Source organism: Ctenopharyngodon idella, chromosome 16 (assembly GCF_019924925.1).
Source record: "Ctenopharyngodon idella isolate HZGC_01 chromosome 16, HZGC01, whole genome shotgun sequence".
NCBI lineage: Eukaryota > Metazoa > Chordata > Actinopteri > Cypriniformes > Xenocyprididae > Ctenopharyngodon > Ctenopharyngodon idella.
The window spans coordinates 21,956,696-21,978,409 of NC_067235.1; the positions used below are offsets into that span (position 1 = coordinate 21,956,696).

Consider the following 21,714-nt stretch of genomic DNA (forward strand, 5'->3'; position numbering starts at 1 on the left):
GTCCCCTGTGGTGAAAGTCAAGCTTTTAATGTTGTTTATATGTCTATGTGGTGTTTTTAATATGCATAAGACAAACCATGTGCAAATTCATGTCAACACCATTGCTGAGTATTTCGTCTTTAAAACTGCAGTGAACCAAAGAGGGTCTCAAAAATGCGGTTTGAAATCACTGGTGTTTCTGACGTCACAAACTACTTGGTAACCAATCACGTCAATGTGTGATCATCAACGAGTGGATCTCTGAACTGGTGTGAGTGAGTGGACACGGGGCTAATTTGCATATTCATATAACCTCTTATACTAAATGAGGCAAGGGATTAAAGTTAAATTAAAGCTATTTTAAGACATGAAGAATTTTTCAAAGGTGAATCAAAGGTGTTTTTTTGAGCTTTTTACTTTTTTTAATTTCTGTGGTAATATTTATAAGCATATCTGTAAACCTCTGAAAACTCCCCATTAAGACTGTTCTTTAGATGAAGGGAGCACATGAGAAAGCTAATCACTGATTCACTAACCTCAATGACACATTCAACAGAAACACTCAAACCACATTACTAAAAATTCATACACACAATATATATGCATGACGAAATAGCCTACTCAGAACAGAAAACTGTCATGTAAGGAACAAAATGAGGCAGGGGATGACCTCAATAGCATGTCTTTGTTAGCAGGGTGTAGAAGGCATAACACTTGTGAGTAAACACAGGGATTTACGATGAGGCAGAATAGAAAATTAAAGTACTTTCAGGTGAATAACCTGGAGAATCAATGTCAAATAAATGAACAATCAGCACAAATATGTCTTGCAAACTTTGGCTGTAGCTGTATGTAGTTGGGCCTACAAATATACAGCACTTGCACAATAAAAAAGAGATTTAAATCAGTCCATGTTCTTAAATTGCATAGTTACAGTTTTTGTCTGCCAATTATATATAATGACACAAACAAATATTTGAAGAATTAAATACACGTTGTACGCAATGTCTTTCAGAGCATGCACAAAACGCAGAGTGGGTACTGTTGGTACCATACAATTTAAGTCAAATAACATTTTTAAAAAACAAAGTTTTAGTCTGTAATTTTTACTTTTAAAGTGCATATAAAGTCACTTAATTGACAGACAGTCAGTGCTATTTTCAGCTTCTCTCTCTATCTGCTACAGATAGCTAGATCTCTATCAGGATAATTTTACAGGGAGTTCCTAAGTGGCATTACATTTCAGTAATATGTGCAAGTACACATATATATATATATATATATATATATATATAGTTTTAAGATTTGAAGTACACTTAATTGTGTACATTTAATTCAATGAAGAGTAATTCTTCATTAAGTCAGAGAAAAGCATTTATTCCAAGAAAGATGATGCTGTTGAGCTCAAAATGACAGCTTAACTCCACACATTTCTGTAGACTGTCATCGCCATGGAGATGTCCAGCTGGAAGGCAGTGGAGGAGGATGTGCCTTTGGGAAAATAGCAGTAGAACTGGTTTGGTATGATTTGCTTCTGAAAAGAACTGGCCACACCCCATAGGAAGTTAAACTGGAATAACAGTGCAGGGTGAAAATACTGAATTGCAATTCAAAGATTACCCCTGCTCCATTTTGAAGACTTCATACATTAATGTTTCTAAAAGTACCCCATATGTTGTGTGTATTATAATATATGGGTAATGCATACTAAAAAAATTAAATTCAAATTCATCCAATGGAGTATTCATCCTACGTTTCTTTCACATTGCAACAAATCGTCCACATCTGAGTTATGATCTTACTCATCTCCTGAGAAAATATGAGGAAATGAAAACCACAATAATATAGGCCATGTAACTCATGCAAAAAGTGCTAATGTGCCATACTCATATTAACAATTACTTTAAAGAAAAAAAAGCAATGGTATCTGTATTGCTAAACAAGCAGTTAAAATTAGAGGAACCGGTGAGTCTTTTCACTTTGTTGAGGATGTCAGGAATCATCTTCAAAGAAGCAAATTTTCAAGGGTTTGCTAAACTCCTCACAGTTTAGTGCTTAATGAGCCTCTTGCACCTGGAAAAGTATAACAGAGTATTCCAAACTCTATAGTTATTGTATTTTGTCCAGTTACTCATTTAATTGTCTAACTTGCATCCCAAACCACACATTTGTGTGTCTGTGTTCTTGTATACATGGTTTATGAGAACACAAATGTGTATAATGACATGGGTATTACAACGTAAACATGGTTTATGAGGACACTTTCAATTTTTTTCAAGAGCAATTTTTTAAGGGGACACAAATAATACAGCCAAAATTTATGTCCGTTTTTCTTTTCTCTGTCACTTTATCTGGCTAACAACACAAAGCGATAGTTATTTAAATACGAGTTAAGTTCACCACGCGGTCATATAATAATTATTAAATTATCTTGTGTCCTCCACATTTTAGGTTTCGTATGAGACAGAAGTTATATTCAACTGCAGCAAGCCCACTGGTCTGCCACTTAACACCATATTGAGCAAACCCCAACACAACGGTATTATCTACAATATTAGCCTAATATCAGTTCACACATAGGATTATCGCCATGTTATTTTGGCGGTTTGTCGTTTTTCCAAATGAAATGGTGAAAAAAAGCTATGAAGTGACTGAAGTTCGTGTAACACAGTATTTTGAGTGAATTGAGTTTGTGTAGTAGCCTAGACAAAACAACGCCATTCACACAGACACACAGAACATGCAGACTTTTATAGCGACATGCTTTGGGTGTTGTCGCGTTCATTTCTACTATGTGAAAGCCTTAAAATATCTGCTGTGGGTGAAACTCACGTAATAGTTTGTGGCATCAAACGTACCGTCTTGCATTCGTCCTTAGATTGCCAGTTATTCATTACAAGGATAATACACATTAATAAAAGCATCCATTTTCGTTTTCTTTGTCTACGGATAAACGTTTTGGCGGCCGCAGTACATTATAAAAGTATCCAAAAAAAAAAAAAAAAAAAAAATTCTGCAACCCTGTAACTTTTCCCGTGACTGCATTTTCAAAATAGCCCCGGAAATCTGGCTCCATAGAAAACCGCGAGCGACCCTGGCAACACTGTTTCTCCCACCTGACTTGTGTGTGTAGGTGAGGTAGGCTAAAAGAGAAAAGCAAGCAGTGGACCAAAGCACAGCAAGGCAAGGGAGGTGGATTCAAAATGTTTGCCCCGTTTGCTCTTGTATCGTTTTTACTACTTACACAATTTTAGTATATATCATTGCAGTGGTGTAGTCTACGTGATACGCAGGTATACGCCGTATACCCACTTAAAAAAGCGCAAGGATACGTAACCATCCAATAAATCACAATATGATTTGTGGTTTGTTGCTTTTGACATGAAACAAAGTCTCATATTTCTCAAAGTCTTAAGTTTAATATTTTGCCCACTTTACTTCGGAATAATAAAACATAAATACCGTTTTGGCGCTCTTTAATGTGTAGTGACAGATCGCTGTAGCAGTTCAAGAGAAGCGGCAAATTTGGAAGAGAATTTTTGGCACAGAAATACTCCGTCATTCGTCCAACTCGTGTTTTGAAACTTTGGCCATGTTTAGCATGAGAATCCAACTCTTTAACAGTGTAAATAAGTCATGAAATAGCATTATACGGAAAGACGTTAATAACAGCTTGTAAACAATGTCACGTAACGCCACACTTACCTCAGAACAAACATATTCAGTGACCATAAAATGAACTCTAGAGAGGAGCATTTAGCTAAATATATAGGCCTACACCATATTACATATTAATTATAATTTTTAATGTTCTTCAATAGCCTATATTATGCATGTTTGAATAAATCCGTCAAGTTGACAGCCAGCATTTAAATGTTTATATTTCAAAACACGAATTGGAGTAGAAATTATTTTAAAGTTAGTAGGCCTTTTATAACTTTATTATTATAAAAAATTCCTTAAGTGTAATTTAAGTTTGTATACAAATCAGTTAATTTTAACCTTCAATATTAATGTAGTACCAACTGATTCCCATGTAGCCTATATTTTACAGCATTAGTTGAGAGATTTTTTTTTCTTGAGAAAATTTGCCGTGTACTGTACCTGATATACAGTATATCCAAAATAACTGATATCGAATCGAACTGCAAGTTAGTGAACTGAAATGCATAACAATGATGGCAGACTGGCAGGATGGTGCAAAACAGAAAACAAAGTCCAAACAGAGTGATATTGTGACATACTGATAAGCCTCATCTTTCCATTATTGTTACACTCTAAAAAATGGTGGGTTAAAAACAACCCAAGTTGTTTTTATTTGACGTGCTGTCCGAGGGAGGGCTCCAAGCTCGGAATTTTGGCACAAACCCTGAGTACTCCCCCGTATCTCTGGTTAGGACAGTGACCAGGCGATATAGGCCTTGGTTAAGCAATTTGATCGTGTTCCTCCCACACTTTGTTAATAAAACATCATATAGTTTCAAAATCAGTGTGGCACACTGGCATAACCCCACAGACAGGAAGCAAAAATAGGAAGTCTCTTAAAAATGTCATAATTTGACCTTTAATGAAATGGCAAAGTTGTTCATTTTGTCAAATAGTATGATCTCAATAAAAGTTTATGATAATCATGACTTAAAAAAATGACTTAAAAAACCAATATTAATTGTGAGCAATTGCTTTTGCTTCTACATAATGGAATTGTGATGCCATCTAGTGGTGCAACAACAACATGATACGATCCAGATCAGGACAAATGTACCTCACCTCACATTCTCACCATTTTTCACCATGGTCAATCAGTTCTGTCAGTTGTGTTTATATGTACACGTGTACATTTCACTCTCAATGAGTCACCCTCAATCGGAAGCCTGATGATTAAATATTTTTCATTGCATAAAGGTTTCAAAGCTTTGCTCTAGTCTACATGATTTGACATTAAGACTTTAATGAATTTAGTGAGGTCTCTGCAAATTCTTCACTAACACAGAACAAAAGATTGTTTCTCTTATAAGGTTCAGATATCTGATGATACACCTATGTACTATATGTAGGGCTTTCTGACACACTTATTCAAGGTGACTGAGAAATGATTGACCCACTTTTCAGTGTGCTCTTCACAGAGGGCAGAACAAATCCTGAGGCTCATAAATGTGAGTATGCTCAAATGACCTGCTTAATGTTACTGAAGTTTTAAAAAATGAAACGCTATAGATTTTACTGCAAGGTAGACATTTGTTAAAGTACATTAGGCCTATATGCATCCGTGGGTTAAATTTCATTTGGCTAATGATGATTTTTTTTGCCCTTTAAGTGTTTTATTGTCTTAAGCTTAACAAAATATGTTCTAAGAACATTTTGCTGATGTTCCCATTCAGTTAAAACATCATTTCTGAACGTTCAAAAAGTCCAGTTTTTTAAATGTCTTAAAAACGTTTTTAAAGAAAACATTAAGGGAACATTTCATTTTATAATTTTGCAAACTGGTATATGTGAAATTATTCTTTTGATTAATGTCTTTTATTAATTATTCCTTTATATTAACCTCTTCTTTATGAATTCTAGTCATTGATAGCTATGTATTTATTTATGATTGTTATATTCCTTATTTTGCATCATTATTCTTTTACATGTTATTGATTTCTTTAATAATTTATATATTTTTCTACTATATGCTCTGATATGTTTGATTATTTCCAAATGTAATATCTTGGTGTCTCTTCTGTGCTGTAAGATCAAATAGGTGTATTTTCCATCAGAATTGATTACGTGATGTACCTTTGTATCAAAATATGTCTGTCTCCATCTCTGCAGACATGAAATAATGCAAGTACTGCGATGTTGTCTTAAAGGTCTTAAAGGTGTCAAAACAACACCTCATATGGCCTATCTATTTTCATCTATCCTTGACATTTGACCAGCCACACCAACCTAGCTGTTACACCAACTGTAATGGATAAGTCTGTTTGACCTTTATATCTCAAAGATAGTAAAATTTTTTTTTGTTAATGTGATTTGGTTATCCTCCATAAAATTATAGTAACCACACACACACATACAAAGGCCTAAACACCTTAGTTTGAGAAACTGAATATCCGAGGAGGATGTGAGGTGCGGAAAAATGACTACTGGAAAGTACTGTCAAATATGTGTCTACTTTTTCAAAATGTCCACTGTTTGGTGCATTTTTGAGTCAGTGCTTTTCTGGGAAGAAGTCACCTTTAGTCAGTTTTGAGTCAAGAATTGAGTAAAGCTTAAAGCTGAATAACTGTAAAACATTTTTCCTCTGTACTCTGCTCTCTTGCGTCTTTTCCTCCCACACGAGTCTGTCTCACGCTTGCTGCATGTGTCTCTTATTAGCCACACTTATGCAATTCCTTATGCGTAATATGCTGCGATAGAAAGAGAACAGAGAGAGACATGAGCTTCCTGAGGGATACCAAAAATGTTAGCGTTTAGAAAAGCCAGAGACTGCAACTTCTCCTAATGTACAAAACAGGAACAGGAAACCATACATTAGGATGTGTCACCAAACAACACCACTGGTTAAGACAAATAAACTTTCAATGATAATTTCATGTCAGGTGTTACAGTTTCAATTCTGGATGGGGTAAAATACCCTACTTTCATTATGAATAACCTGTAAATCAAGATTAAATACATTTTGTGAGGTCACTTTGACAGTAACTGTTAAACATAAATGACTCACACAGGTACAGATAAAGATTTATAGGAAAAAAAAAATGGTATTTTATTTCCAGATTTTTCTTTTTCATTATTTTTTATCTTGCATTTTCCCCCCACAAGGTAAATTCAACATAAAACATAAAAATAAACAGCGGTACCATGAAAATGTAAAAAAATAATAAAAAATAATGTTTATATAATCATATAATTATTAACAAACAAACAACATTAATAATTTTAATAAGAACACGATAAAGAAACATTATGAAGGTAAGCTGTTTATCTCATGCACCCTTTCATAAACACTCTTTCAGAGTGGTTAAGTTTTCCAAAAACAAACAAACAAATAAAAACAGATCAAGAATTTTAGCCCATTGGGCTTTTTGTATCTAGCTACATGCAAAGACATAAAAGTGAGCTTGATTTTTAGACATTCTCTCTGGCATAATGTTGTGTACATAGACTGAACCACAGCTTAAACGCCTCTGCCTGCTGTATGAAACAACACAATGAGGAATCCTCCGGGCAGGACGTTTGGGAATATCCATTCAGTGCCATTGTCTAGGCTGTGTGCCAGAGTTATACATCTCACCTTTTTGGAATATACACATTGTTCGTGACACCTGTATTTAGGTTAGTTCAGATTTAATGATATGTGTTCTGATGTCACATCCAAACTTGTATCCAGATTTGTTGTCATTCAGTGCTGAATTTTGAAATGATTGTTTTTTTTGTTTTATTTGCACTTCATCCCTTCTTCATTTTCTTGTCTTCATGTCCTCTGTGTTTCTCACAGCGTTTTGTCACTCTCTTTCTTTAGGTGGCTGCAATGGAAGGCAAAGGTTATACCAGGTCAAAGATGAAAGAACAAAAAGACTGCAATTATTTTTAAAATTTGCAATTTTGTGTGGGGACAGGTGACACATGCTTAGAGCACTGATGATTTTGATACTGATTGAAATTTAAAAACTGACAAAAATATTGGCCTTAAGTGTTAATGTGGAATAACAGTTTATAAATAATGTTAAAAATGATGGCATTTTTTAAATATAAGCCCCTATCATACACCTGGCGCAATGCGACGGCAGGCGCGAGGCAAGTGTTTTTTGCTAGTTTTAGCCCGACGCAGTTATCATTTTCACATCCAGCGCCCACGTTGTTTAAATAGCAAATGCACTCATTCCCATCTGTTCGCCCATGGGCGTGCTGGTCTGAAAACGAGGTGTGTTCAGGTGCATTGTTGGCACGTTGCTATTTTGAGGCAACTGAAAACGACTTACACAATGCGCGTACACTCTGCTTGTTACACACACAGGGACGTGCAGCAGCACACAAACATTTTTAAATATTTAAAATAAAAGTATTCCTCTTTGGAGAAGCGTTTAGTGTTTCTGCTTGCAAATTCAGCCATGTAAATAGCGAATCCGCCATGGTGAAAGCGCAACTGGCTTTTAAAGGGAATGAGAGATGAGACTCTGATTGGTTTGTTGCATGTTATGCCCAAACCCACCCATGACTCATTAAGAGACTAGGTACAACCCTTTTAGACCATGCGCCTTGTAGGCCGACCATTTTTTCCGTCGTTAAACTAGCAAAAGAGGATTCAGACATGCCCTATGTGTACCTGTGCCATGCGCTTCAGACCATGCGCTTAGATCATTAAAATAGGGCCCATAACACTAAATGTCAATAATTACCCATTTTTCTTATTTTTAAAAAAAATAAATTTAATGGAGGCATTGCTACAAAACTCTATTTCAGCTGACTTTTCCCAATTATTTTCTCCACAGGGATTTTATATTATAAGTTATATATAAACCATGAACCAAACCATTCAGCTCTAAGATAAATCATGAACTTGTATCACAATATTACTTCTTTATTATGTTATATTTATTACTGTAGTTCTCATTTATATTGTAACAGAAAAATCTTTAATTGGGAAATGTAAGGATCTCTCTTTAGGATTATGGGAGAAGTAGTTCTTCACCAGAATTTGGCTGACTTGTGGCTTTCACAGAAGCATGTACTACCGTTCAATCTCAGAACCTATGGTTATAGGTATCAACATTGGTGATACAGTGGAAAAATGTGGTATCGCCCATTGCTAGTGTTGTGTATTCACGTCTATGTACAGCATACATGTTTGCGCTCACCTGTAGTACTCGTCCTGTGCAAGGGAGTGATGATGGTGGTGGTGGATCCACTGCTGTTCCAGGGCGAGTCTCTGGAACTGAATCTCGGCACTCTGAGCCTGCTGCATTGCTTGGAGCTGGTGTGCTGCAGACATTGACCCACCCAGAGACGAGGACTGGGGCATCTCACGGAAAGGACCACCTGTACACAACATGCAAGCAAATGCAGAAATCATTTAACACAGAGAAAGATGAAATATATCGCAACAGAACATCATTACACCTCTTACCAAAGAGCTGCTGTCGAAGCACCTCGCTGTCAGTGAGGGAGTGTGCCAGAATGGGAGGCCCAAGAGCAGCCCCTGGGTACGGCAGACGGGCCAGGGGAGACCCTGATGCCAGCGGATCCATCAGGGGGTGTACCCCTCCCGCGGCTGCCACCCAAATACGTAACAAAACAAAAGTGGGAAATTTAATAAGAGTAGCACAGTTTCCCAATGGCACTGTAGGTAAAAATGCTTGGTGTATATAGAAACAGTGCTGCCATTATTCTTGCCGTTCGCAACTCATCTTACTTCCATAGCCTGATGTATTTCCGAATGAAACTGGACATTTAAGCCGGCAGTAATTGTATTATTGTTGATGATGGTGCTGAATTTGTTATAGAAGTGCTGCTTTTGTGATGCTGACAGCGTAAAAGTTACATATCTTAAAGGGAGAGTTGACTCAAAAATGAAAATTTCATTCACTCACCTACATGTTGTTCCAGATCTAGATCACATTTTTTCGTTTCAACTGTTTTGTCCATTCAGTGATTAATGAGGTACAAAACAACACTGGACCCCACTGCATCCCACTGCATTTCATTGTATGGACTAAAAAGTACATTTTCAAGAAATTATCTTCTTTTGTGTTCCACAGAAGAAAGAAAGTGATACAGAACTAGAAAGAGACAAGGGCGAGTGAATGATATTTTTTTGGTGAACTATCCCTTTAATTGCTGCAAATATGCTATAGAAGCAAACATAGATAAACACACTTGTCAAGTGGGTGATTGTAGCCATTTTACATTATATATGAAATTGTTTAAGCAGTTTAATTATTTTGTTGTAGTCACATTTTTCATATGGTGACAAAAATGACATGTAATTTTCGATTAAAATATAATTTTAGTTGATGAGAATGTGCAAAATGAAACTAAATATTTAATATATTGTATATATTATTATTATATTAAAATGTATCAACATTTAACAAAAACGTGAATATTTGTGCACTGTTAATATCTTGTTGTTTTTTCTTTTGTAATATTTTGTCAACAGTATGTTTTAATTTTAATTTGGTTGATTATCTTATCATAATGCACATTTTTCAGCTCATCTTTGTTATTTGTTGACAATCCAAAAACATTTCAACAAACACTTTTGGCAGTTATTTTGTTAAAGGGATAGTTTACCCAAAAATGAAAATGATCCCATAATTACTCACCCTAAAGCCATCCTAGTCCATCTACTTCCAGACCAACACAATCAGAGACATAAAAAATATCCTGACTCTACCAAGCTTTATAATGGTAGTGAACGGGGGGGCCTTTTTGAAGCCCAAAAAAATATGCATCCATCTATCATAAATATAATCCATACGGCTCCATGGGCTTAATAAAGGCTTTCTGAAGCGAAGCGATGGGTTTTTGTGAGAAAAATATCCATATTTAAAACTTTATTAAATATAATAACTAGCTTCCGGCAGACAACCATACGCATACTGCGCAAGTCGACTTGCGCCAAATGAGTAACCCCTGAAGCGATGTATGACACAGGATATAGTACTATTGTAAGCTTAGACGTCTCTCACAGTTTAAACAAACAGGGTTGTGCAACAAACTGAAGTTTCTCTTCTCTTATATCGAAATCCTCCTACATTTCTCTTTCAAATTTCTCATTTTAGACTTCTAATTCATGACCACTGTGTTTTGTTTTGCTCTATCCTCTGAGCTTATGTTCATCACGGCATCATGCGTCGGGTCAGGGGTTACTCTTCTGCCGCAAATCGATGCGTATGGTCGTCTGCCGGAAGCTAGTTATAATACATAATAAAGTTTTAAATATGAATATTTTACTTACAAAAACCATCACTTTGATTCAGAAGGCCTTTATTAAGCCCCTGGAGCTGTGTGGATTATATTTATAATGGATGGATTCTTTTTTTTTGGGCTTCAAAACAGGCCCCCCGTTCACTACCATTATAAAGCGTGGTAGAGCCAGGATATTTGTAAATATACCTCCGATTGTGTTCATCTGAAAGAAGATAGACATATACACCTAGGATGGCTTGAGGGTGAGTAAATCATGGGATAATTTTCATTTTTGGGTGAACTATCCCTTTAAGATTAACACTGTTTGAATGCAGTCACAAACAGAAGGTTATTAATGTCTATTAATAACCACCTTGACCCATCACTAATAGTGACAGTATCATATTTTGAATTTGCTGAAATGTTTTTTGCTGTAATACAGAGTACTGTGTAACGTATGAGTGTGTGTGTGTGTGTGTGTATGGTGAATACCTGTGTCCTGCTGGTGCAGATGTAGGTGAGAGTGAATGTGTGAATGCTGGTGATGATGAGGAGTCACGTTCAGCATCTGTAGCCGGCCGAGAGAATCTCCTCCTCCTGTGCCTCCTGCAGCAGCTGTGCCTCCTCCTGCTGCTCCTCCACCTGTCCCTGCCCTTTCCCTGTCCCTCTCTCGCTCCCTCTCTGCGGCAGGAATCACTCTCTCCCTCTCCACGCTCCTTGCACGTTCAGTGCTGGGAGGAGTGCGAACGGGGGTGGGATATCGTTCTGAAGGCGGAGCTTGAGTTGGGAGGGGTGGGGGCTGACAGGAAGGGTGTGTATTTGGAAAGGTAGAGTGTGGAGAGGGGTGATGAAGAGATGAGGCTGTTGGAGGAGGAGGAGGTGGTGGGGGAGGAGGTTGAGGGGGAGGGGCGGGTGCTGCTGGTGTCACTGGGGCTACGGCAGGAGCCTGGTGGGTGGGGAGTGAGGCTGGGAGAATAGAAGAGGTGGGTGGGACTGAAAGAGGTGGAGGGACGGGATTTGGATTCCTAGCTGCTGCAGCTAAAGCTTGAGGGGGTGGCGCAGGAGGTGGAGTTGTACCATAAAGGGCAACCTCACTACCAGGAGGCCCGCCTCCAGCTCCACCCCCTAGCAGCAAGGAGTGTGAGTGTGCGTGCGAGTGTGCGTGTGACAAAGCTATTGCCGGGTCCGATAAGGCTCCAGCTGTGTAGACACGCTCCTCGCTCTTAAACTCAAATCCTGGCTTCACACGCTCTCTTTGAGCTGCTACAGCATGAGGGAATCCCACTCCTCCAAGCCCCGCCCCAGCCAACCCACCAGGCCCGGGACCATGCCCTGGATGGGCGGGGCCTCCCTCCAGCCCGCCCCCATACAAAAAGCCCAGAATGGCAGCAGCCGTGGCAGCATCGGCTGGAAGGTGGTGGGGGTGTGCAAGGGCTGGGTTCTGGAATTGGGACAGGAAAAATGAAGGGTGCACATGGGGATGAATGTGAGCGTGCGAATGCGCATGTGGGTGAGGGTGGTGATGAAGGTGGGGATGGTGTGCCTGTGCCCGGCTGGCAGCGCCCAAAGGAGACATGGCGTGAGGACGGGCATACTCGCTCAGGGTTCTGAGGGCTGGGGTATCAGGGCCCAAGTATGGACCCCCAAGCCCGATGCCAAGAGCACCCTGAGGGCCTCCGACAACTGGAGAGCCCCCTGCCATGGAAGGGAGGAGAAGAGAATGAGGAATGCTATGAGAGAGAGAGGGATGCAGAGGATGTGAGGGGTGAATGGAGTGGGGGTGTGAGGCATGGTGGGCAGGGTGGTGCTGTGGATGGGCTGCTGGGTGCGAAGGGTTCACAGAGGACGAGGAAGATGATGAAGGGTCTAGAAGGATGGAGGATGAAGAAGGAAAGAAGAGTGAAGAGCCCTGGCGTGTGCCTGCAGCTCCTAAACCCGCACTTGCGCTACTGTCCTTCTGCTGAAAAAGGAGAAAAATGTTTGTAAAAACCTGACCAGTAATGTGTAAAGAATCTAATAACTACAAGGAAAACAAAAACTCCACAAGAACTTTTTTTTTGCCATATTAGATTTCTTTGAACACAGGACGTAATATCCTATGTAATTTAGCTTCTGAAGTAAATGTATCTATAATGTTAATGTTAAAACTAGATACAAAACTAGATAAAATACTCAAAAACAAATATATTATTTTCTTTGCAGTGCTAAAAACACACTTTATTGTCATTTTTTTTACCTGCAGATGTCTGTCCAGGTCTCTCTCCCTCTCTTTTTCTCTCTCTCGTTCCCGCTCTTTCTCTCGCAGGTCTCTCGCTCGCTGTTCAACCTCTCTACGAGCACGTTCTATTGCCTCGTTTCTCTTCTTCCAAAGCTTAGAACCATCAAGCGGAACAAATAGAACATCACTACGGGCACAAGAGTTCCCACTGCCCCGGTCAAGAACCCTGTGGAACCTGAAAGCAAATATGTATTATTTTTTCCACAACACATCTATATTATCATGTACAGCCAAGTTGTGTTATTTAATAAATGCAATTCATTTGGTACACAAGAATCTATGCAGACAGTGCTGATTTGAATTTATACATTGAATTTAACATTTATATCAAGTAGGACATCAGGTTATCTCCTAATCCCAGTTGTTTCCCTGACAATTGAAAATTGTTTTCCATGCACGTCAAAACCTGTTTTTCACCCAACCAATAGCCATTTGATATAAAAGTGGTGTAAGATTTACCTTCATTTCTTAAACCCAATCATAATAAATTAGCTTTAATTCAATGAATTGAGAAACAAAGTATGGTTGAAACTATGCACAGTTATGTGTAACCAATTTATAAGACATTTAGTAAATAAACAAAATTTTTTGAGTGTAAGCCTGTGCAAAACAAGATTTGTGCATGATGGCAAAGGTAATCTATATGTAAAAAAATAAATAACTAAATATCCAATATTGACAGAGATCAATTAAAAAATCTCTAATATCGGTGAGTAATGTATATGACACCATTATATTGTGCATCTCTAATTTTAATATAAATGGCATGATAGTTCTGATCTGTTTGTATTCACAATTTACATGCTTATGATGTTTTGTTAGATTTTATTTTAGTGAACTGGTCTTACCGAGCTGATTGGCTGGCATGGATTGGAATGTCAACAGGTTTAGGTTCTGGGGAAGGACTTCGGAGAACTGGAGGTGGGCTCTCCAACTCCTCCCTCTCCTCTACTGGCTCCTCCTTGATGACAGGTGGTGGCACTGGGCCAGAAGATGAGTCAGAGTGACCATCCCCTCCAACAGATGTGCTGGGGGTTGAAGCAGTGTTGTTATGGCCGGGGTTACTGAGATGTGGTTGTATTTTAGTGTTTTGAGGGGAGTGCAATAGTGATGGAGTGCTAGTGCTGTTGCTGTTGTTGGGCGCATTGCCACTGGCATTGCTATTTCCATGGCTGTTGCCATGGTAAGAGCTACTGAAAGGAGTATGACTGCTTAAAGTGCCATGGTAAGGAGTAGGTCTGCAACTTGATGTACAAGAGGTGGACACACCTGATGCAGGAAGTGGTACAGAAGGAGCAGAGGTTGATGGGAAAGGAGTAAATCCTCCCATCGGATTGGTTGAGGGACTGGGAAGAGGTGAGAGCGGGGTTGGTGGAGTCTGATTGGATGAAGAATATGGGGCCTGTCGAGCATGACTGCCTGGAAGGGATGCAATGGGTGGGGGCTGACCATGTGAACTACTGGAGGGTGGAGGAGGTGGAGGGGGATAAGAAGTAGAGGGGGGATGTCCATGTCCAGAACCACTTGATGAAGGAGAAAGGGATGGAGGGTGACTGCGATTTGAATGAAGAGCAGATGTAGTGTTGTCCTTTTCCCTCTCTCTGTCTCTCTGCTGCATAGGCAACACTGTCTGGCCAGGATAGTGAGAGTGATGTGGAAGTGGAGGTCCTCCAGGATACTCTCGAGTAAGATTTGGGGCCAATCCAGGTGGGCTCGGGAACTCCCTTGGTACACCAGAAAGTGGGACAGAGGAAGCGGTCGATCCAGGGGGTGGGTAGGGATCCTTTGTCCCTGGAGGAGGGTACTCTCTTAAATAGTGCGGAGGGGGAGGAAGATCTGCAGCATTAGAATTTGCTTGGGGAGTCTGTCCTTGCAGAGTCTGCTGTACATTTGCATCCATAGGTGAGGGATAGTCTCTACTTGGAGGGATTGAATTGGCAGAGGAAAAAGGAGGGTGACCAGAGCTGTTTTGTGGTGAACTGGCTGGGTCACGGGTCACCAGGGTCGCTGAAGGTAAAACAGATGATGGGGCACCTACAGGCGCTTGGTTGGCATTACCAGCATAACTGTTACTCCCTGTCTCCCTAACCTGGCCTGCTAACTCTCCCCACCTACTGTCCTTGTCTCTTTGATGACATCCTCCCCCTCCAGTGCTTTCAGGTCCGAACTCCCGGCCTTGTGCTTGAAGCTGCTGGTTCTGCAAAGGAAACTCCCTCCCAGTTCCTCGCTCGCGATCTCTAAACCCTGGTCCATATTCCCGACCACTCGGTGGTCCTGCAGGTCCGTCCCGGTTTGAGCCATATTCTCTGCTTTGTCCAGGTAAAGAGTTCCCAAAATCCCGGCCCACATTAGAGTTGGTTCCACCACCACTAGAAGTACTACTACAGATGCTACCGCTACTGCTGTTTGCATTGCTACTGCTATTACTAGCAGGGAAGTCTCTGTTGCCAAACTCTCTCCCACCCCTCTCCCGCTCAGCCGTAGTGCCATACCTGGGCAAATACTCTTTGTGTGGGTGGGGATGAGGGTGAGATAGGTAAGGTGGGTGGGAGGAGTGTCGGGTGGACGAAGGAGAATTGTACACAGAGGGCAGCTGTTGCTGCACTGGGGGCTGCTGGCTTGGATGTGCATGGTGGTTACCCTGGTAACGTACATATCCCCAGTTGCCAGGACAACTAGAGGGAGGTCCCCCTGACCAGCTGGTGGGGGTGTAATGGTGAGTGTTGGGAGGAGGAGGTTGTTGAGGAACCGTACTAGTTTGTGGAAGCAAGGAGGGTGGAACACACTTATCACCTTTCTCTGGTTTGTCTACTTTACTTTCCCCACCTGGAGCATTCTGCCCCACCTCTAGAGGTTTCAGGGCAGGTGGAGGTGGGAGAGTCGGTGCATGGCTCACATTTGAATTCCCATGGGAATACTCAGCTCCTCCCACCCCAGGTTTCCCACATTGAGGGCCTGCTTTTGAAGGGATGCGACTACAGGTGTGTAGCGTCTCTGGACCACCAGGACTTGTATACTCAATTTTGCTTGCAAGTTTGGAATCTACAGGGAAGTATGACTTCCTGTTGCTACTTGTATCACTTGCATTGTCCACCCTTCCACAATGAGATGTATAGAGGGATGAGGAGGACTTCAAGGAAGACAAATCTCCCTCAATTCCTCCCTCACTGTTCCTCTGGTCCTCTGGTCTGCCATCCTCACCCCTCCCTGTGCCTCTTCTGTCTTCTGCTACACATTTTGATGTCCCTCCATCTTTGTTTTTATCACCCTGCTTTGGGGAATCTGGAGAGTCAGATTCAGAATCCAAACTTGCCAAAGGAGAAGCAGAGAGACTTGGAGAAGAGGATCGATTGTCCTGGTCAATGTCCCGACCACTGCTTATGCTGCTGCTACTATTGGCTAAGCTGCCTCCAACTGAGCTCCGACTGCCTTGTGATTGGCCATCCTCATTGTCACTTTCTCTTGATTGACTGTTGCTTGACGTTGGAGGTGGAGCAGAAGTCGGAGTGTTAGTTGAAAGGGGTGGGGCTGTGGGATTGGAGGAGGAGTCCTGATGGCAAAATCAAATATCAATATATTTTTACATTTTTTTTAATCTAATGCAATTATATTCATAATTTCTACAATTTTACCAGTACCTGGACTTTCTGTCTTTTGGGCGGCGGCACATGCTCCTCCCCTTCACTTTCTGATGAATCATGGCCTTGAGATCTTCGGCTGAAACGTCCACCAGCCAATTCCTCTCCAGCGGTTCTCTGCTTAATAGTATAATTTTAATCATGATGTGAGGCAGTTGGATTTTTACATTTAGTGAAAAAATAACAAATGAACAAAATTTCCCCACAAGAAAATGCAAAAATAGCCAACCAAACACATACAGCAAATGCACAATAGTGTGGAATAGTGTTAAAAGACTGATCATGAACATTCAGAATAAGATACTATAAACTTAAAAGATGATACATAAAATAATTCAGTGACAGAAAAATGAGGTGAGGTATACCATGGATGACATTATCAAAGATGAAGAAAGCTACGACAATGGAGAAGATCACAAAAATAAATACATAAGGATTAATAAAGAGGGAGGAAAAATACAAGAATTCTTACTGTTTGCCTTTCATTGCGCTCTGCTCGAGAGGGGCTGGGGTGCGGACGTCTACCCCTCCTTTCCTCGCTGCCCCCCCTCCTGCGTCCACTGCGAGCGGGCATCTGTGGCAATGCCCGACATGACCGAGGGAGGGCAAAGACAAACAGAAGAAAGAGAAAGAAAGACAGCATGACAAAATGAAAGCATAAGACAAAAGAGAGAAAAGGAGTAAGAACTAAAATCATATTTTGTTCAAATACTAAGTAGTAAAATACCATTTTAATAAAGGGCTAAATCTACTACGCATATCCAAATACTTTGTAATAACACATGTAAGTGCACTTGAAAATGGTTCTGACTGACTTATTCTATGGCACAAATCAGTAAAGACTTAAATCTACACATACTGTAGTCCACCTTTGAGGCTGATCTCAGTATGCAGTAATGCCCTCACCGATTCTTTGTGGGTTCGGGTCTTCATGACTAGCTCTCTATGTGGTCCATTCCTTCCAGTCAGCCATTACAGAAAGCGGGAGTGTGACCACAAACGGGATGGTTGGCCTACAGGCTGCCTATCATAGCACTGAAACTTTGAAACCTGGGGGAAACAGAGTGAATACCACTAAAGTCAAAATAAACTTTACCATAGCATTAGTATATTAAATGTATTTCTATTTGTTATCTGATATTTAATCAGTAAAGTTATTAATCTCTTGATCTTGCCAGGAAAATGTAAACTGTTAATTCAATTCCATTCTGAAGTAATATGAAGGGGTGATGAGATTGGTCCACTGTTCTTCATTAAACTGGCTAAGTGCAAAATGATAATCTAATGTTCTCTGATAAATCTGTCATAATCAATGATGGAACGATCTGTGATTAAACAATCTGTAATTATCATGATATTATTGTTTTATAAACAAAAAAATTCTACTATTTGCAGCGGGGAACAGTATTGCAGTACAGTATAAGAAATATATTTTTATGTTGACTGCATGGTACTTCAGAGGGTTTGTGGTACTCTGAAGCTGAGCTTTAGTCATCAATGTTGAATGGAGCTCTGCAAAAATCATCTACTGCAGCCAACATAGGGAGAGGCACTGCTTTCAAGATCAACAATCTCTAAATGCAACATGAACAGAAATACATACTTAATATTTTAAGTTAACACGCTCATACATGTGCATACATAGTCATGATTTAATACATGTTTTATATGTAAAAATAATAAAACAAAAAGTTTCATTCACGTTTCAGGTATTAAACGTTAATTCAAACACCCCTTTAATGTCATAGAAGCTATCTTGATTTTCTCTTTGCAGAAATTCTTATCACTGTCAGAGAGGATATTTTGACTGGAAGGTTCTTTACAGCACACATATATAGTTATTTTTCTTCCATCTTTTCATCTCTTTCCTCCTTATGATTTCCTTCTCTTGTTGCTAGCCTCACTGACAGCAATGTATTTTTAATTTTGAGGCCTATTTTCTGTTTCAATTATAAACATACAATATTAGGATAACTCATACGCAATCACTTAGCAGTGATGCAATAATCCACTGACATACAATAACATTGCTAATTAATCTCATCACAGTTGAAGTGAATCAATGTTTTCTGATTATGAGGCATACGTTGGCCTTTTTAAAACATATTAAAACCTTAACTATGAGAAAAACTGAATTTCTTCATGACAAGGACCAGCTGACACACTACCACTTGCTTGAGAGAGAGAGAGAGAGAGAGAGAAGATAAAATAATTAGTTTGAAAAGACATAACTCCTCCTTTGCCAGCCATAGTGTAGTTACAAGGTTAACTAAGTCACTCCAGTATTTCAAGTCAGCCTCTACTCTTTCTCTCTCTCCTCACACACACTTCATTTATTGTGAATGAGACTATATATAGCACACTAACAGACTGAGTGAAGCCAGTGAGTGTATTTAGCGCCACCTTCAAAACTGCAAAATGTACATTTACACCCAAACCACTGAACACAAGAGAAAAACCACAGCACTAATAAATATTACATATAAACAGATTTACAGGCTGCTGACAACCAACACATTGAATACTCAGACTACTCCATCATGACCACAATTAACAAAATACTCATTTGTAATACAAGAATTAATACTAGTGCCAAACATACAAAGACTACACCTTGCGCATATCCCATAAATGTAAAATCAGCATATTTGTGATCCAATTACGGTGTACACAAGGTAATATATCCAAATGACAAATAATAAAGGCTGCCAGCACTCTGTCTACAGGTGAACCTTCATTCATCAGGAGTCCATTACCCAAATCTTGGCCGGGCTCCATGCATACCAAAAGCCTTCCACTCTCCCACTGCAAACACATACATCTAAGCAATCAGCAATACCTTCACTTACAGTATATACATACATTCACACACCATATGGCAAGCAGTTTGAACATTTATACTGTAAACTTAACTAGTATCTATTCCATGTCACTAGTACTTGTTTCGCAATTAATAATAATCATTAGTGAATAGTATCTTTTTCAGTTTCTTTTAGTACTCATTACAATATCTATTAAATTAGTCACTATTACATTCATTACTCTTCTTTTGCTTCTAGCCACATTCCCCATTGTAAAGTTACTGGTACAAGTTAGTCTCTGCTGTTACTGGTAATCATTTTTTTGTTTGTTACCGAATTATATAGTTTTATATATATATATATATATATATATATATATATATATATATATATATATTTAGATATCAACTATTCACTTCTGACTAGTATGTATTCCCAATTGTATCTAGTACCTATTCTAATATGTACTTTGTTTAAATTTACTAGTATATGTTTAAAAATATATTAGAACCTAGTCCATTTTTTTATCTCACTAGTTACAACTGTTTTTATTTGACAGTAATGACTAGTAAGAATGGCCTCTTTACAGTTCAATTTAAAATCTTACAAGTAACAAATGTACACTAGGCCTATCTAATAAATAGGTACTGTGCCTATTCAGGTATAGTACTAGAAAAATATTGAAATTATTGAAATACATAATATCTAGTACATAATGAATACTAGTAAAACTGAAATGGGTACCGGCAACAACTGAAATACATACTAAATACAACACAATTCAAGTGAATAGATAAGCACAGAACCACAGCAGCTCTCCAAAGAAACAATGGTAAAAGAAAAAAGAAAAAAAAGCAATTTGTTACCAGTAATAACAGAATAGTTACTTGTCAATGCTATGATAAATACAAGTAATGGCTAATTACTAGTGCATATAGTACTAGCAAAACTGAAAAAGATACTGTTCACAATATTGGATTACTAAGCCTAATGCAAAGGCAAAAAGTAGGCCTACTAGTAATATAAAAACAGATAGGCAACTAGTTAGTTTTAAGGAATAAATGTTATAATGGCTTGCCACACACACAACAAATCATACACTCTGTCCCCTTCGCATGCACATTGGCAAAAATATAATTAGACATAAATAGCTTTGATTTTGAATTTTTTAGCACGCAAATGCACAATGCCAAGAGGTGGGGTGAGTTAGACACCCGAACGTGCATCATCTCTCGGCCACGCACCGCAACGTTCCTTTCTTCCATTCTTCTGCTGCTTGTTATTGATACGCATGCAGAGGCAGTGCACTACTGTACTAACTGGACGACCTCTGGATTACAGTTCTCAGACAATGCACTGCACATTCGATCCTGACAAGACGAGGAGAGAGGGTCGCATCTACCCCCCTTTCAGTCTTTTCCTTCTCATATGGGGAAGATTTGGGATCAGAATGGCGAATGGCATTCTTGTCGAGCTCCGTGGAATGTGAGCACTCGAGACCTGCGTGGTTACGCACCCCGATTTGCAATATGATTTTAGCCCAATCTATGCACATAAGTAAAGCACAAAGACGGGAGTGCGAGGAAAGGGGAACAATCTGAACATGTCCAAAGAAGAATGAGTCAAATAGAAGCATCCATTTTCTCCCCTTCTTACCTATAATATCCAGCGATGCGTATCTCCCTTTCTTTCTCTCTCCTGCTGCCGTTCGTACTGTACATTGACCGACACGCGTTCAAACATACAGGCAACTCGATGCACGGAAAGATTTACATTGTTGCGGCTTCGCAAATAACGCAGTGTTTTCCCAGCCGCTCCCCCTGAAATCGGCGCAGAAAACGGGGTGCAGCTGAAGACTGTACAAATTGATGCGTACGTTTGATTCTTCCCCACCCCCTTTTCTTTCTGCCCCTCTCCCGCTCCTCTGTCAAGACGACTTGCACTCTTTTGCAGTCTGTACGGGCACAAATCTTCACGGAGGGGTGAGCGAGGGACGCACGACCACTCGAGGGTGAGAAGGGGCGTGATTTTCCTTATTCTTCAGGGAAAAAAAGCTAAGGTGAGGAAAGGAAAGCAAAGGAAATAGGGAGGAAGAAACATGTCGAGATAAGGGCATTTATTC

General features: G+C 39.6%; 1 protein-coding gene across 4 annotated transcripts; it reads right to left on the minus strand.

Moving 5' to 3' along the window:
• Positions 1-6,701: 6,701 nt before the first annotated feature.
• Positions 6,702-21,714, minus strand: atn1 (atrophin 1). Of its 4 annotated transcripts, none has more exons than XM_051866349.1 (10): positions 21,249-21,714; positions 17,698-17,841; positions 17,264-17,365; positions 16,792-16,908; positions 14,002-16,703; positions 13,112-13,328; positions 11,368-12,835; positions 9,092-9,235; positions 8,823-9,003; positions 6,702-7,490 (listed from the first exon to the last, which is right to left on the minus strand). In XM_051866349.1, the coding sequence occupies exons 2-10, from the start codon at positions 17,722-17,724 to the stop codon at positions 7,457-7,459; spliced, it is 4,992 nt and encodes a 1,663-aa protein (XP_051722309.1). In that variant the 5' UTR covers positions 17,725-17,841; positions 21,249-21,714; the 3' UTR covers positions 6,702-7,456. The 4 variants fall into 4 exon arrangements, with proteins under 4 accessions (XP_051722309.1, XP_051722308.1, XP_051722312.1 ...); XM_051866348.1 differs by having other exon boundaries at positions 16,792-16,911; positions 21,249-21,713; XM_051866352.1 differs by lacking the exon at positions 17,698-17,841.

Excerpts from the sequence above, each read along its gene's own strand:
- atn1 (XM_051866348.1), bottom strand. The coding sequence starts at position 17,724 with ATGAAGACCCGAACCCACAAAGAATCG. Across the intron at positions 16,704-16,791 it reads CCAAAAGACAGAAAGTCCAG|GACTCCTCCTCCAATCCCAC; the intron begins GTACTGGTAAAA and ends TTTTGCCATCAG. Across the intron at positions 9,004-9,091 it reads GCTTCGACAGCAGCTCTTTG|GTGGTCCTTTCCGTGAGATG; the intron begins GTAAGAGGTGTA and ends TGTTGTGTACAG.